Raw genomic sequence first — 17,876 nt, 5'->3', positions numbered from 1 at the left:
GCAGCTCCACGGTGCCATTTTCCCTCCTTAGACTGGGAAGTTGTTCCCTCAGCATCTGGTGAGAACACAAAGGCAGCTCCACAGACCCCTGCCCTCAGCCCCTTACCATCAGGTCAGGGGAGAAATACAGATGGAAAGTGATGGTGGAGGGGGATGGGTCTAAAGACGGGAGAGTTTCCCGTAGGGAGGCCACCTTCTGGGGCACAGGTGACTCAGATGTCAGGGTCTCCCCTCCCAGGGAAGGGGTTACAGCAGAGATTTGCACAACTGCTCAGTGGAGCTGGAGCCGCACCACCTGGCCACCTCGCCCCCTTCAAGGACTAAATTTGGTGGGAAATGAGAATCCCAAACACTACCTGCTCACCCCTACCTTGTCAAGGACCCCTTCTCATCCTGCCTGGCCGGGCTCAGGGACAGCCAATGGCCCCATGGCCCCATGGCCCAGCGCCAGGCCCAGTTCATGGACCAAAGGATGGTGTGGCCAGCATCGCCAGGCCCTGGCCTGCCCCCGCAGCACCTTAGGCCCACCTGGCCCTCATCTCCGAGGGCATCTCTCCCTCCCTAGGAGCCCCCGGCCTGTGCAGGTGGCCGGTATATGTACGCAGAGCCAGTACACGGCAGAGGAAGCCCACAACACGTTCTGACGGCGGGGCGGTGTTCGTGGGTGTCTGGAGCGAGGGGGTGGGCCTCGAGCAGGGCGCGCTCCCCAATGTCCTAGGTCCAGGTCCGGAGTAGACAGGGTTCATAGCCAGGATTTCCAGGAAGTGGGGAGGGGGCGAGGGGCAGCCAGGCCGAGTCATGAAATCGGAGACGGTGAGGATGGGCAAGGGCTGGGCGCAACCCAACTTCTCCCAGTACTATTTTGCAGAGAGGTGGCGGGTGCTCCGCCCGGGCCGCCGCTGCCGGCCGCCACCCTGCCTCCTGCCGGCCCTTCCCGGGCCCCTCCGCTTCCTCCCATGCCCCACCCAGTCACCCCACCCCACCGGCCCCCTTCCCCCTCCATCCTTCCCGAGCGTCCCACACCTGGCTCGCGACCCACTCCTCCCGCTCCCCCCCACCCCCGCAGTCTCCCCTCCCAACCCTCTCTCCCCCTCCGGTCCCGCTGGTCCTCCGCCCCTGCCAGGCCCATCGGAAGGGCCGCAGCGCCTCCCGGTGGCCGCTTGGTCCCGACGCACCCGTGGCGGGCGGGGCTGGGGGTATAAAGTGGGCGGCCCCTGTCGCGGTCCCCTCCCTCCGGCCCACTAGGCGCCCGTGTCTCGGGCCGTCAGGACTCCGAGCTCCTGCGACGTGTCCAGCGGGGACGCCCGACGCGCGCTCTCCGCGATCGGGTAAGCGTCCCTCTCACCCCCCGGTCAGACCCCGGGCACCCGCCGTCGGGGACGTGGCTGAGCCCGGGGAACTGCCTAGGCGTCGGGTCCGCAAGTCCTGACCCCAGAGCGCCGAAATGCGGGGGTCGGGGAAGCGCGACTCCAGGCAGGCCAGGGACGGCGGGGCCGCCGCGTGGGACTGGGCGGTCCCCTGAGTACCGGATTTTCAACCCCGGGAGGCTGGGGGCCACGCCCGCTTTTGTGGCTCTCCACTTCGGCCGCGTGGCCCGCGCTCAGCTCAACCCCCCATCATCCGCGCCTCAGGTGTGTGCTGCTGTCCCCAACAGCCAGCAATCAGCCGAGCCGACAGTACGTGCCGCGCCGCGCCGTCTGATCGCGGAGAGGCTCCCTCTGCTGAACTGGGCGCGGAGGCTCCGCCGCTCTGGGGACTGGCCGGGTGGGGGCGCAGCCTCAGGCGTCTGTACTCGGGCCTCAGGCGCCTGCGGGGTTTGGTTTCCCCTCTGGCCTAAAGGAAATTTCCCGCGAAATGGGGGCAACCTGCTCTTTAACTTGGAACTGGACGCAGGGTCTCCGGTGGTGCTGGTACTGGGCCGGCAGGCTCTTCCCTGGAGAGGCCAGACAGAGTTCTGCCGGGCAGGAGGGTCCTTGATGCCATGAGAGGGAGGGGAACTGGGTCGTACCCCCATCCCCCATCACTTCCTCCTCCTCATGGCTGGATCCCCTCCACCGCCATCCTCCAGACCCCAGAGTCTGCTCATGGGCAGAGTAAGGGGGCCCCCTCAGTGAGGTGGGGACCAGGTTGATAGTGCCCACAGCCCACACCCGCTCGAGGACTCCAGGAGCTGGGGACCCCCAGGAGCCAGGCACTCACAGGGCCTGGTCTCTGCAGCTGCCGTGTGGAGCCCTGGGTGTGCAGCCGGGTCACAGCCCACTAGGAACAGCGAACCCTGTACCCAGGACGAGGTTCGGCAGGCTCTAGCCCCACACTCTGCGAAGTGTCTCTGAAGAAAAGAATCTTCACTTTAGTGACACTGAAAAAAAAAGGAGGCTTGAGAGCCACAGATTCCACTGCTGCTTTTTTTTTTTTTAATTTTTAAAACCCTATGCTGGGAAACCCCGTGAAGACCCCAGCAGGTTTGGGCTGTCCCTGGGGTACTTGCTGTGGAAGCATCAGAGAAGGGAACGTCCAGTAGGAAAGTCCAGGCTCGTGCCACCTCACTACCTTATCAGATGGAGCATGGGTTATTATGCCAGGCAGCGCAGTCCACGCCAGTGGGGATACACTGAACAGGGCAGCTCTGTTGGAGTGAGGGTGGGAGAACTGTGGAGACCAGTGCGGCCCTCAGATGGAGGAGGAGCCAGGGCCTCTGCAGGGGCACCAGGCCTCAGTTTTCTCATCTGTAGAACAAGGTCAGGCTTAAAAGCATGCGCCTCCTACCTAACAGGGTCTACTCCCAACATCAACAAGGCTGTTCACAGCCACCAAATGCTTTATAAAAAGGCTGAGGAAACATAGCTTTCGTGATTATTTTAAGAAAAACAGATGGATTCTTTCCTTGTAAGTACGGCTCACATTTTGATAAATTGGTCCCTCTTGTGGCCTCTTTGGCATGTGTGTACAAAGCCTGGGGACCGTGGTGTGGGGCACACACACCCTCAAGCAGGCAGGGTCTTGGGTCCAGTTCTGCACTGGCCCTGCCGTGGATGTCAAAGCACCAACATCCTGCCCAGACAGCTGCAGGGTGTTGTGGTGGGTAGTGAGGGGACCCCAGCTTTCAGGAAGCTCTCTCGGAAGAGCAGATTCTGAGTCTGAAGGTCTGAAAAGTTAACAGTTTTTCAAGCCCACTTTCAGACGCGCACCAGAGAACTGGAGAAGGGCCCTGGTGTTCTCCACGATAGACAGTATCGCTGTATTTTTTTTTTTCTCTTTTTGCCCATTTCATAGTTGAAGATCATACCTCATTGTGAGTTTCTCCAGAATGTCTTTGGTATTCTGGATGTTATTTGCTCTCTGACTTGTAGTTTTAACATAACTTGCCTGGCTGTGATGGTCCCATGTTCCCAACAGGTGATCATTTTTACTGATTTGCTAGAGCTTTTTCTTCCCCAGATTTGTTATTGTGGCAAAATACACACAACATAAAATTTACTTTCTTAACTATTTTAAAGTGTCACACGGTTCAGTGATACTAAGTACACCCACACTGTTATGCAACATCTCCCTGTCCATCTCCAGAACTCTCTTCATTTGCAAAACTTAAATCAATGAAACACTAACACTCCCTTCCACTCCTCAAGGCTCTGGCACTGGCCACTCTACTTTTTTCCTCCATGAATCGGCTACACTAGGTGACTCACAGAAGAGGCATCATATAATATTTGTCCGTTTGTGACTGGCTTATTTCATGTAGCATAATGTCCTTCAGGTTCATCCCGGTTGTAATATGTGTCAGACTTTCCTTCCTTTTTGAAGCTGAATAACATTCCATTGTGTGTCTGTACTCCATTTTGTTATCCCCTCATCTGTCGCTGGACACTGGGCTGCATTCATGTTTTAGCCGCTGTGTGTGATGCTGCTGTGAATGCAGGTGTACACTTAATCTCTTTGAGATCCCACTTTCACTTCTTTTGAATATACTCAGTAATTAACTGGATCATTTGGTAATTCTATTTTTAATTTTTCAATCTATCACCTTACTGTTTTCCACAGTTACAATACCATTTTACATTCCCACCAAAAGAGCACATAAGTCCCAATTTCTCCTTATCTTCATCAACACTTGTTATTTTCTGGATTTTTTTGGTAGTAGCCATTCTAATCAGTGTGAGGTGGTATTTCATCATAGTTTTCATTTTTGTTTTCCTAATGATTAGTGATGTGGAACATCTTTCACATGCTTTATTGGGTCATTTGTATATCTTCTTAGAAAAATGTGTATTTAATTCCTTTGCCCATTTTTGAATCAGATCGTTTGTTTGGGTTTGTTTTTTGCCTTTTTGGTGATTGAGTTTTAGGCATTCTCTCTGTGCTGTGGATATCAATCCCTCATCAGTTGCATGATCTGCAGGTGCTTTCTCCTGTTCTCTAGGCTGCCTTTCTACTCTATTGATAAGTGTCCTTTGATGCAAAAAAAGTTTTAGATTTTGATGCAGCCCACTTTATCTGTTTTTTTCTTTTGTTGCCTATACCTTTGTTACTATATCCAAGAAATCAATACCAAATCCAATGCCGTGAAGTTACTGCCCCATGTTTTCTTCTAAGGTTTTGAAGTTTTAAGTCTCACATTTAAGTTATGGATCCATTTTAATTTTTGTATATGGTGTTAGGTGAGGGTCTAACTTCATTCTTTTGCAAGGGGATATCTAGTTTTCCCAGCACCATTTGTTGAAAAGACTGTCTTTTCTATATTGAATGGTCTCAGCACTCTTGTTAAAAATCATTTCACTATCTATATACACAAGGGTTCATTTCTGGGCTCTCTACTCTATCCCCTTGGTCTATATATCTGTCCTTATGCTGGGACCACACTGTTGGTCATTATCCCTCTCCAATATGTTTTGAAATCAGGATGTGGGAGTCCTCCAGCTCTGCTCTTTTCTTTCAAGACCATTTTGCCATTTCCATGTCTTGAGATTCCATATGAATTTTAGGATGGGTTTTTTCTGCCAAAAACTCACAGGGATTTTGCTTGGGATTGCATTAAATCTGAGATCAATTTGGGTAGTATTGACATCTTAACAATATTAAGTTACAATCGATGAATATGGATGTCTTTTCTTAGGAATTCTTTAATTTCTTTCAAGAATGTTTTGTAGGGGCGGCGCCTGTGGCTCAAGGAGTAGGGCTCTGGTCCCGTATGCCGGAGGTGGCGGGTTCAAACCCAGCCCCAGCCAAAAACCACAAAAAAAAAAAAAAAAAAAAAAGAATGTTTTGTAATGTTCATTGTATAAGTCTTTCACCTCCTAAGTTAACTTTTAAGTATTTTATTCTTTTTGATACTGTAATAAATTGAATTGATTTCTTAATTTCCTGTTTGGATTATTGTTAGTGGGTAGAAACGCTACTGATTTTTGTGTGTTGATTTTGTATCCTGCTACTTTGATAAATTTATTAGTTGTAACAGTTTTGTGGAATCTTTAGGGTTTTCTACATGTAAGATCATACCATCACAGACAATTTTACTTCTTCCTTTGCAATTTGAATGGTTTTTATTTCTTTTTCTTGCACAGTTGCTCTGGCTAGCACTTCTGGTACTATGCTGAATAAAAGTGGTGAAAGCAAGCTTCCTTGCCTGTTTCTGACCTTATGGGAAAAGCTTTCAGTTTTTCACAACTGAATATAATGTTTGTTATGAGTTTTTCATATAAAGTGGTTCTTTATTATGTTGAGGTAGCTTTCTTCTATTCTTAGTTTGTTGAGTGCTTTATCTTGAGAGGGTGTTAAATTCTGTCCAATGTTTTTTCTTTACCAATTGAGATGATCATGTGGGGTTTTTTCCTCCTTCATTCTGTTAATGTGTATTTTATTGACTGAGTTTTGTATATTGAACTATACTTGCATTCCATAAACAAATCCCACTTGGTCATGGTGTATAATTCATTTAATTAAATGATTTAACTGAATTCAGTTTGGTAGTATTTTGTTGAGAATTTTTGTATCAATGTTCCAAAGGGATATTGATCTACAGTTTTCTTCTCTTGTAGTATATGTCTGGCTTTGGCATTAAGATATTGCTGGTTTCACAGGAATGAGCTGGATAATAAAATTTGAGAGATTTTGGTGTTCGTTTTCTTTATTTAGTAGAATTCACCAGTGACGCCATTAGGTCCAGGGGTTTTCTTTGTTGGGAGATTCCTAATTATGGGTTCTATCTCCTTACCAGTTATCATATTTTCTATTGACTATGTATTCAGATTTTCTATTTCTTCAGTGTTTGGTCATTTGAGGCTTCTGGGAATTTGCTACATCTAGGTTATCCAAATTGTTGGCATACAATTGCTTATAGTATTCTCATGCAGTCCTTTTTATTTCTGTACAATTGGTAGTAATGCCACCATTTTCATTTATGATTTTAGTAATTTGAGGAAGCCAGACATCAGAGACTAGCACATTCAAAAGCAGCCACATATATAGAGGAGAGCAGAAAGTCTCATTGCACATAGCCAGGGAAAAGCACAGGCTCAGAAAAGACCTGAGAAGACCTTAAATTTACACTTTATGCTTACCCTTAGCACAGAGAAAGCCTACAACAATCAAAAAGATGTTCGAAAAAAAAAATCAGAAAACCCTGGGGAAGGGAGATATTCTGATTTATAGAGTTGCCACCTTATTATATTCAAATGCTCAGTATTCCAATAGAGTGGGGGGGGAGGGTGGACAACAGAAACTGTCACTGAAAAAGACTTAATGGTGGCTCTACTAGACAAAGATTTTAAAAGACTACATTAAACATGCTTAAAGAACTCAGGGAAGGTGTGAAGAAAGTCAAAAAAACTATATATGAAAAAATGGAAATGTCAATAAAAAACTATAAAATATAAAAAAACAAAAAGGAAATTTTAGAGCTAAAAAGTACAATAACTGAAATTTAAAATTCACTAGAGGAATTCAAAGGCAGATTTGAGTAGGCAGAATAAAGAATCAGTGAATTTGAAGATAGGATGATGGAAATCATCCAGTCTGAGGAACAGAAAGAAAAATATTAAAGAAAAGTGAACAAGACCTATGAGACCTAAGTGAACCAACATACACATTGTAGAGTCCCAGAGAAGACAGTGAAAGGTGCAGAGAATATATTTGAAGACATTATGGCTAAAAACTTTCCAAATTTGAGAAATAGAATGAACATAAACCTCAAAGGAGCTCAACAAACTCCAAATAGGATGAACTCAAAGAGACTCACAATGAAACATTATAATCAAACTGTCAAAAAGACAAAAGACTTGAAAGCAGCAAGTCTGAATGACTCATCACATGCAAGAGATTCTCAGAAACTTTGAAGGCCAGAGGTAGTAGGCCAATATATTCAAAGTGCCAAAAGGAAAAAAACTACCAACCAAGAAGCCTATATCCATCCACCAAAAATAGACTTTAAGTATAAGGGAGAAATTAAGATATTCCCAGATAAATGAAAGCTGTGAGTGTTCATTACCACTAGACCTGCCCTCTAAGAAATGCTAAAGGAGTCCTGCATGTTGAAATGAAAGTATGTTAGACACTAACTCAAAGTTATATGAAAAAATAAAGATCATGGTAAAAGTAAATACATGGGCAATTATAAAAGCTAGTATTATAATGATATTGTGTAACTCCCTTTTTTGTTTTCTATGTGATTTAAGAAATAATACATTTTTTAAAAACAACTCTTAGTTTAAATGCTAGTATTATTGTAACTTTGATTAGTAATTCTGTTTTGTTTCCCATATAATTTACAAAACTAATGAATTAAAATTAATATTACCTTATGTTTGGGGGCAGACAGTATACAAATATGTAATTCTGTGGCATCAGTAACTGAAAAGGTTGGGAACCTTTAAATTAAAGGAGAGTTTTTGTATCCTATCAAAGTTAAGCTGTTATAAGTTTAGACTATTATAATTTTAGGATGTTAAATGTAATCTTCCTGATAACCACAAAGAAAATAAAGAACAAATACAAAAGGAAATGAGAAAGGAAGGTATTGGCCAGGTGCAGTGGCTCACACCTGTAATCCTAGCACTCTGGGAGGCCGAGTTGAGTGGCTTGAGTTCATAGGTTCGAGACCAGCCTGAGCAAGAGCAAGACCCTGTCTCTACTAAAAATAGAAAAACTGAGGCAAGAGGTTCCCTTGAGCCCAAGTTGGAGGTTGCTATGAGCTATGACGCCATGGCACTCTACCCAGGGCAACAGCTTGAGACTCTGCCTCAAAAATAAAAAGAGAGAAAGGAAGGCATTTAGATGTTTCACTCTCAAAAAGTCAACTAAACACAAAAGAAGATAGTAATGTAGGAAATCAAGAACAAAAATTTATTAAGGCATATAGAAGACTAATGTAAAACAAAAAGAAGTCCCTCTTTATTAGTAATTACTTTTTTTTTGAGACAGAGCCTCAAGCTGTCACCCTGGGTAGAGTGCGGTGGCATCACAGCTCACAGCAACCTCTAACTCCTGGGCTCAAGCAATTCTCCTGCCTCTGCTTCCCAAGTAGCTGGGACTACTGGCCCCTACCACAACACCCAGCTATTTTTTGGTTGCAGCCATCATTGTTGTTTGGCAGGCTAGATTTGGAGCTGGATTCAAACCTGCCAGCTCAGGTGTATGTGGCTGATGCCTTAGCTGCTTGAGCCACAGGCGCCGAGCCTAGTAATTACTTTAAATGTAAATAGATTAAACACTACAATCAAAAGACAGAGATTGACAGAATGGATTTTAAAAAACAGTCCAACTATATGTTCTCCACAAGAGACTGGACTTTGGGCGGCGCCTGTGGCTCAAGGAGTAGGGTGCCGGTCCCATATGCCGGAGGTGGCAGGTTCAAACCTAGCCCCGGCCAAAAACCACAAAAAAAAAAAAAAAAAAGAGAATGGACTTTAAATATGGGAAAGGGGGAGAGAGAGGGGAGTGGAAGGGGGAGGATGGGTGGAGGAAGGGTGATTGGTGGGATCACACCTATGGTGCATCTTACAAGGGTACATGTGAAACTTACTAAATGTAGAATGTAAATGTCTTAACACAATAACTAAGAAAATGCCAGGAAGGCTATGTTAACCAGTGTGATGAAAATATGTCAAATGGTATATGTGTGGTATAAACCAGTGTATGGTGCCCCATGATTGCATTAATGTACACAGCTATGATTTAATAATAATAAATAAATAAATAAAATTATCTTAAAAAAGAGAGAAAGAGACTGACTTTAGATCCAAAGATATAAATAGGTTAGGATGACAGTGAAAGGATGATCATTATTCCATGCAAATAATAACCAAAAGGAGAGCAGGGATGGCTATACTAATTTTAGACAACAAATACAAAATGGTTACAGGAGAAAAAGAGGGATAGTATACATCAACAAAAGGCTCAATATAGCAAAAAGATATCACAAATATAAATATTAGTGTACCTAATAAAAAACCATCAAAATTTTTATGTCTTATGGATGCAAAGTCTTGATCACACACCGGGCAGACTGTTGCCTGCCACTTCTAGTTTCTACTCTGGTCATGTTGCTTTTGTTGTAACGATGGTCATATGTAGAAGCCTGGTATCAGTAGTGCAGACATAAACCCACACTGCCTGGGCTCAGACCTCAGGTATTAGCTGAACATCTTGGAGAGGTTACCTATAGTGGGTGGGCCTCAGTTTCCTCATGTAGGGAATGGGGATGATAGCGGTACCTATGTCTAAGGGCTGTTGTGTTCAATGAAGGGATATAGGACAGTATCTGGAACAGAATAATTACAGATGATTTTTCATTGTCATTCTGTGCATTGTTTTCTTCGAAGACATTTTGTCTTGTGTTTTTTGTTTTTGGGGGGGTTTTTTTGCACTCGGATACTTCTTCTGGAATTTATTTGGGTTCACCATGGGAGGTGGTGTGATTACCTTTATTTCTAGTCACATGTGCTCCCTTACCCCAGCCCGCTTCTACCACTCTGAAAGGCAACAACTTTCCCCACATTCTTGTATGTTTTGTGCCCATTGCTGTGTGGTCGTCTGGCCCTGTCCCAGAACCAAAACCCAAAATTGCAATTTTATTGTATTGTGTGCACTTTATAGTGTATGTTTTCTCATCAATCCTTTATTTTTTTTCCTCTGCTATTCATACTTATTCTTCTAGGTAAAATTTAGGTTCATTCTAACAATTCCTACCATCAAAAAAGCAAAATTTTTTCTTGGATATTTTAATTTAAAATTTCATTCTATTAGAAATAACTGATATTTTAAAATATCAGTTTAAGAAATATGGATGACTTCTCATCCAAAAACCAGGGTTTTTCTCTCCAATGTGTTGCTCAAAAAAATTGAGTTTTTTTCTGTAATCCTGCACATTCTTATTAAGTTTATTCCTTGGGTTTTTATGTTGTTTTTCTTACTCATGTTAACAGTATTTGTCCCGCAACATTTTCCTAATTGGTTGTTAGATTTTCTTGGATTTTCTAAGTACACAATCCTACCTTTAATAAGGACAGTTTTGTCCCTTTTGCAGCGTTTACACTTTGTTTCTCTGCATGGTCACATTGCATTGGCTTCCAGCACAACCCTGTGTAGTACGGTGACCTCGGCACTCTCTGCCTGCTGTGTATATACTCCAACAGACTTTCTTCTAGTACAAAAGTCTTTAACCCAAGGTCAGAACTATGAATGGAACCCCTCAATCCAGGGATATGAGTTCTGTACAAGGGTATCTGTGGATTTGTGTCAGGAGAAATTGTCAAGGTTCTTAAAGGCGTCCATGATCCACAAAAATAAGAAACACTATTTTAGTTTTTGTGTTAACAATGTTAGCTGTTGATTTGAAATGTTAATTCTACTCCTAAGTTTCTTATGAGATTTTGCCTTGTCTGGTTTTATTTTTTCTTAATTAGAAATGAATTTGGGGCTCGGCACCCATAGCACAGTGGTTACAGCTCCAGCCACATACACCCAGGCAACTGCAACAAAAAAATAGCCAGGTGTTGGAAGAAAAGGAAGGAGGAAGAGAAATGGGTATTTGGGGGATGTATTAAATCAATTACATATTTTTCTCCTTTTATTTGTAACTTACATTAACATATTTCCTAATGTTTGTTAAATCATTGTATTCTTAACCGTCTTCACCTTAGTTCTAGTATAGCGGGTTCTTAATATGCTACTGGATTTTATTTTCTAATATGAGTTAGAATTTTTGTAACTATATCTAAAAGCAGTATTTATAGAGTTACTTGTAGGGATTTCCTTTTTTTAAATTTCAGATTAATATGAGGATTAATGATGAGGTTACATTGTTTGCATTTGTTAGGTAAAGTTAAAGTTACAAGTGGAGCCCTTCACCCAGGGGATGTGCTGTATACCCTTTACATGTTATCCACTACCTGAGAGCTTACCAATCCCCGCTTTCTCTTTCCGTCCCTCCTTTAATTTAATTTTTTTTTTCTCTCATGTGGGGGTGTGGTTGTTTATATATTGGTTTCATATTAGTATTGCATACATTGGATACTTGCTTTTCTTTTTTTTTTTTTTTTTTTTTTTTTGTGGTTTTTGGCCAGGGCTGGGTTTGAACCCGCCACCTCCGGCATATGGGACCGGCGCCCTACTCCTTGAGCCACAGGCGCCACCCTGGATACTTGCTTTTCCATTCTTGTGACACTTTACTAAGAAGAATGTTCTTCAACTCCATCCAGGTAAATATAAAAGATGTAAAATCTCCATCTTTTATGGCTGAATAGTATTCCATGGTGTGCATATGCCACAGTTTATTAATCCATTCATGAGTTGATGGGCACTTTAAGTGATTCCACATTTTGGCAATTGTGAATTATGCCACTGTGAACATTCTAGTGCAACTGTCCTTATGGTAAGATGATTTATTTTTATTCTGGGTAATGAGATTATAGGATCAAATGAAAGGTCCAGTTTTAGCTCTTTGAGGATTGTCCATACTTCTCTGCATAGAGGCTATATTAGTGCAATCCCACCAGCAATGTGAAAGTGTTCCCTTCTCTACACACCCACATCAGTATCTGCAGCTTTGGGACTTTGTAGTGTGGGCTATTCTTACTGGGGTTAGGTGATATCTTGGGGTAGTTTTGATTTGCATTTCTCTGATGATTGGGGACAATGAGCATTTTTTCATGTGTTTGTTGACCATTCATCTGTCTTCTTCAAGAGAAGATTCTCTTCATGTCTTTTGCCCGCTTATAACCAGGATTGTTTGTTCTTTTCTTATTGATTAGTTTGAGTTCTCTGCAGGTTTTGCCCTTTGTCAGGTTTGCAGCATGCATGCAAATATCTTCTCCCATTCTGAAGAGTGTCTGTATGCTCTTAGTAAGGAAATCATTATATTTCTCAAACAAAATGATAATGAAGCCACAAGCTATCAAAACCTGTGAGATACTGCAAAAGCAGTCCTACTAGGGCAATTTATCGCATTAAATGCCCATATTCAAAAACAGAAAGAACACATCAACAACCTAATGAACCATTTCAAGAAGCTAGAAAAGGAAGAACAATCCAATCCCAAAACTAATAGAAGAAAAGAAATAACCAAAATTAAATCAGAATTAAATGAAATCAAGAATATAAGAACCATTCAGAAGATTGGTGAAACAAAAAGTTGATTCTTGGAAAAGATTAATAAAATAGATAAACCTTTGCCCAGATTAACTAGAAACAGAAAAGTAATATTTCTAATAACCTCAATCAGAAATGAAGAAAGGGAAATAATAACAGATACCCCTAAGATACAAAAGATCCTCAATAATTACTACAAAAAACTCTATGCCCAGAAATTTGAAAACATGGAGGAAGTGTACCAATACCTGGAATCATACCACCTCCCTAAACTCAAACAGAAAAAATTAGAAATTTTGAACACACCAATATCAAGCACTGAAATTGCATCAGTAATTCTTCCAAAAAAGAAAAGTCCTAGACCAGATGGTTTCACACCAGAATTCTACCAAACTTTCAAAGAGAAGCTAGTACCTATATTGCAGAACCTATCCCAAAACAGAGAAGGACAAAACCCTTCTCCAACACATTGTATGAAGCAAATATAACCCTGATACTAAAACCAGGAAAGGACCCAACAAAAAAAGAAAAACTACAGGGCAGAGCCTGTGGCTCAAAGGAGGAGGGCGCGGGCCCCATATGCCAGAAACAGCAGGTTCATACCCAGCCCCAGCCAAAAAAAGAAGAAAAAGAAAAACTACAAACCAATATCCCTAATGAACATCGATGCAAAAATATTCAATAAAATCCTACATGTTTAAAAAATTATACTGTGGCTCAGTCGGTAAGGCGCCGGCCCCATATACCGAGGGTGGCAGGTTCAAACCCGCCCCGGCCAAACTGCAACCAAAAAATAGCCGGGCGTTGTGGCGGGCGCCTGTAGTCCCAGCTACTCCGGAGGCTGAGGCAGGAGGATCACTTAAGCCCAGGAGTTGGAGGTTGCTGTGAGCTGTTTGATGCCAGGGCACTCTACTGAGGGCCATAAAGTAGTGAGACTCTGTCTCTACAAAAAAAAAAAAAAAAATTATACATCATGATCAGGTAGAGCAAGATTGGTTCAACATACTCAAATCTATAAATGTAAATTTACCACATAAATAGAAGCAAAAACAAAGACCATGTGATCCTCTCAATAGACACAGAAAAGGCATTCAACAAAATTCAGCCTCCTTTTCTCACAAGTACACTTAAGAAAATAGGCAGAGATGGACAACTTGTCAAACCATAGAGGCCATCTACAATAAAAACCATAGCCAATATCACACTGAATGGAGTAAAATTGAAAGCATTTCCACTTAGAACTGGAGCCACACAAGGATGTTCACTATCACCACTACTCTTCAACATAGTTCTGGAAATCCTAGCCAATGCAATCAGGCAAGAGAAGGATATTAAGGGTATTCAAATGGGGACAGAGGAGGCCAAACTCTTGCTCTTTACTAATGATACGATCTAATACTTAGAAAACTCAGGGATTCAACCACAAGACTTTTGGAAGTGATCAAGGAATACAGTAATGTCTCAGCATACAAATCAATGTTCACAAATCAGTAACCTTTATATATGCCAATAACAGCCAAGTTGAGAATCAAATCAAAGTCATAATGCCCTTCACGGTAGCTTAAAAAAAAAAAAAGAAAAAGAAAGAAAAGAAATACCTGGTAATATACCTAACAAATGATGTGAAGGATATTTACAGAGAGAACTACAAAACCCTGAGAAAAGAAATAGCAGAAGACATTAACAAATGAAAGAACCGTGCTTATGGCTGGGAAGAATCAACAGTGTTAAAATGTACATAACTACCCAAAGTGATCTACCGATTTAATGCAAACTCCATCAAAGTACTAATGTCATACTTTGAAGAACTTGAAAAAATAGTACTTCATTTCTTATGGAACCAGATAAAAACCCAAATAACCAAAGCAATCCTAAGAAATAAAAACAAATCTGGAGGCATCACTTTACCAGGTTTCAGGTTACACTACTAGTTTACAGTGATCAAGACAGCATGGTACTGGCACAAAAATAGAGACACAGACCTATGCAATAGAACACAGAACCTAGAGGTGAAACCAGTCACATATCACCATCTGAGCTTTGATATAGCAGACAAAAGCATGTGCTGGGGAAAAGAATCCCTATTTAATAATAAAATTAAAATAAAACTGATTAGCCACATGTAGAAGACTAAACCTTGAACTGCACCTCTCACCACTTACAAAAAAATGACTCTCACTGGATAAGAGATTTAAATTTTAGACTCAAAATGATAAAAATTCTAGAAGAAAGTGTGGGAGAAATTATTAACATTGGCCTGGGAAATAATTTTATAAAGATGCCCTTGGCAACTGCAGCAACACCAGAAATAAATGAATAGAACACGATCAAACCAAAAAGCTTCTGTATAACTAAGGGTACAACAACTAGGGATTTATCAAGTTTTAGTCTCTGGTTGTGCCAGGTTTGAAAATGAATTAAGAAAGTTACCTTTTGATGTTCTGAAACAGGTTAAGCAGCAGAGAAGCATTGGCCCTTAGAGATATGAAGGAATTCACAGCCTTTGGGAAAGAACTTTCCAATGCTTCTGTTCCTTCCCAGACCCTATGCTGGGCAGGTCTGACCTGGGTCATCCCATCCACAGAAGACCTAATAGAAATGCCAGCACCCTTCCAGGGCCCTCTCCTGGGCAGCCCCAGCCCTGATTCCAGCTAGGATGTCTCCCACTCCTGTAGGCCTTTGGCCATCTTGAAGAACATGTGTGCGGAGCAGAGGGCAGTGCCCATGCTGACTTTGCATTGCCTCCTATAACTGCATGGTTTTGTTTGTTTGTTTGTTTTGCATTTTTTGGCCGGGGCTGGGTTTGAACCCACCACCTTCTGCATATGGGGCCAACACCCTACTCCTTTGAGCCACAGGCACCGCCCAACTGCATGTTTTTAACTGGGTTCTGGTACCCATTCAGTCTAGTTGCTGGCAGCCCCACCCCTGGGAGCCAGTCAGTGGCTAAAGGACCTTGGCCAGCAGGCACAGCGAGACCAGTTCTGGGTCCATCCCAATGGCCTCCTCCAGCTGTGAACTGTAGCTCAGTGGGTAGGGCGCCAGCCACATACACTGAGGCTGGTGGGCTCAAACCCAGCCCAGGCCTGCTAAGCAACAATGGCAACAACAACAACAAAAAATAGCTGGGTGTTGTGATGGGCTCCTGTAGTGCCAACTACTTCGGAGGCTGAGGCAAAAGAATCACTTAAGCCCAAGAGTTTGAGGTTGCTGTGAGCTGTGACACTATGGCACTCTACACAGAACAACAGCTTGAGACTGTCTCAAAAAAAAGAGAGAGGACTGGATCCATTTATTCTGGGGACCAGGTACCCAATAGGAAGCCTGACCAAGTCACCCTAGACTAGACAGCGTCCTCCCTTGGACCTTGTCAACATCTCCTTTAAAGGGACAGAGGCCAGGCACTTTGGGAGGCTGCAGTGGGAAGACTGCTTGAGGCAAGGAGTTTGAGACCAGCCTGGGCAACATATTGAGACCCCCATCTTTACAAAAAAAAAAAAAGGGCAGCGCCTGTGGTTCAGTGAGTAGGGCGCCAGCCCCATATACTGTGGATGGTGGGTTCAAACCCAGCCCCCGCCAAACTGCAACAACAACAACAACAAATAGCAGGGCAGTTGTGGCAAGCGCCTGTAGTCCCAGCTACTTGGGAGGCTGAGGCAAGAGAATCACCTAAACCCAGGAGTTGGAGGTTGCTGTGAGCTGTGATGCCATGGCACTCTACCGAGAGTGATAAAGTGAGACTCTGTCTATAAAAAAAAAAAATTAAAATAAGCTGGGCATGGCGGCACACATCTGTAGTCCCAGATACTCCAGAGGCCGAGGCAGGAGGAGGATCACTTGAGCTCAGAAGCTGGAGGCTACAGTGAGCTGTGATCACACCGCTGCACTCCAGCCTGGGCGACAGAGTGAGACCTTGTCTCTAAGCAGTAAATGAAAGTGAGGAAACCAGGCTAGAGGGAAGATGACTTGCCTGGGCTTGCAGTGGGACTACAGAGTCCTCCCCTGTGCCTGGGCGTCTCTTCCACTTCCCTCTGCCCCCGCTTCTGTGCAGACCCAGGCAGGGGAAGGGCCCCCATTTTACCCCCGACCCCTGGCTCCAGAGGACAGGGAGGGGCCTTGAACGTCCAAATGCTACCCGGAACTAAGCCCACGTGCACCCCCTAAATGTTTGTGGCCCCACCCAGGGTTGGGACAGGGTGTACCCCAGCTCAGATGCTGGCAACGACGTGTGCCAAGCACAGGCCCCAGCTTCCTTCAGGAATGAGGGGCAGGGTCCCCCAATCACCCTGACCTGTTTGCGCCTGTGGGGGAGGAAGACTGGGGGCTGCGTGCCTCTGCAGCGGCCCCTCTCCCTGTTGCAGGTCTCAGGGCACACGGTGCTGCCAAGATGCTTGGGGGCCCCTGCTCCGTGCTTCTGCTCTGCGGGCTCCTGAGGGCCATCCACGCCCAGCAGCAAGAAGTCGTCTCACCTGGTACCTCCGAGAGAAATAACAACTGCCCAGGTAGGGGCAGGGCCTGGGGGCGTGGTCCAGACGGGAAGGGGGCCACAGGGACGCCCACGGAAACCACTCCCCGTGGCAGCCAAGGCGTGCCCGTGACAGGCCCGTGTTCCCCGTCCCCCAGAGAAGGCCGACTGCCCCGTCAACGTGTACTTCGTGCTGGACACCTCGGAGAGCGTCGCCATGCAGCCCCCCACAGACATCCTGCTGTCTCACATGCAGCAGTTCGTGCCGCAGCTCATCAGCCAGCTGCAGAACGAGCTGTACCTGGGCCAGGTGGCGCTGAGCTGGCGCTACGGTGGCCTGCACTTCTCCGACCAGGTGGAGGTGTTCAGCCCGCCGGGCAGCGACCGCGCGTCCTTCACGCGCAGCCTACAGGCCGTGCGTTCGTTCCGCCGCGGCACCTTCACCGACTGCGCTCTGGCTAACATGACGCAGCAAGTGCGGCAGCTGGGCGGCCGCGGCGTGCACTTCGCCGTGGTCATCACCGACGGCCACGTCACGGGCAGCCCGTGCGGTGGCATTAAGCTGCAGGCTGAGCGCGCGCGCGAGGAGGGCGTGCGGCTCTTCGCCGTGGCCCCCAACCGCAACGTGAAGGAGCAGGGCCTGCGCGACATCGCCAGCGCGCCGCTCGAGCTGTACCGCAACAGCTACGCCACCATGCGGCCGGACTCGTTAGAGATCGACGAGGACACGGTCGAGCGCATCATCCGGGTCATGGTGCGCAGGGCAATGAAGGGCGTGGTCAGAGGGAGGCGTGGGCGGGACAGGGCGGGGCTGGAAAGGGGGTGGGGGCCC

The 17,876-nt window shown here is 44.9% G+C and overlaps 1 protein-coding gene across 3 annotated transcripts in view; it reads left to right on the top strand.

The window, feature by feature from the left end:
• Positions 1–1,177: 1,177 nt before the first annotated feature.
• The window catches only part of COL6A2 (collagen type VI alpha 2 chain), a 137,267-nt gene continuing 120,568 nt past the window's right edge, over positions 1,178–17,876 (top strand). For 2 of the 3 annotated variants that reach the window (XR_008374890.1, XM_053564674.1), the window contains exons 1-3: positions 1,178–1,328; positions 16,941–17,081; positions 17,203–17,798. Coding sequence is in view for 2 of the 3 variants with exons in the window: in XM_053564674.1 (XP_053420649.1) it covers positions 16,967–17,081; positions 17,203–17,798 (711 nt within the window). In the remaining variant the exon portion in view is untranslated. Of the gene's footprint in view, positions 1,329–1,631; positions 1,731–16,940; positions 17,082–17,202; positions 17,799–17,876 lie in introns of all 3 variants that reach the window. The other variant, XM_053564675.1, reaches the window with a different exon arrangement.

The sequence above is a fragment of the Nycticebus coucang genome, chromosome 16 (assembly GCF_027406575.1).
Source record: "Nycticebus coucang isolate mNycCou1 chromosome 16, mNycCou1.pri, whole genome shotgun sequence".
NCBI lineage: Eukaryota > Metazoa > Chordata > Mammalia > Primates > Lorisidae > Nycticebus > Nycticebus coucang.
Note: the sequence above shows the minus strand (reverse complement) of the source record. Positions and strands in the feature narration are given on the sequence as shown.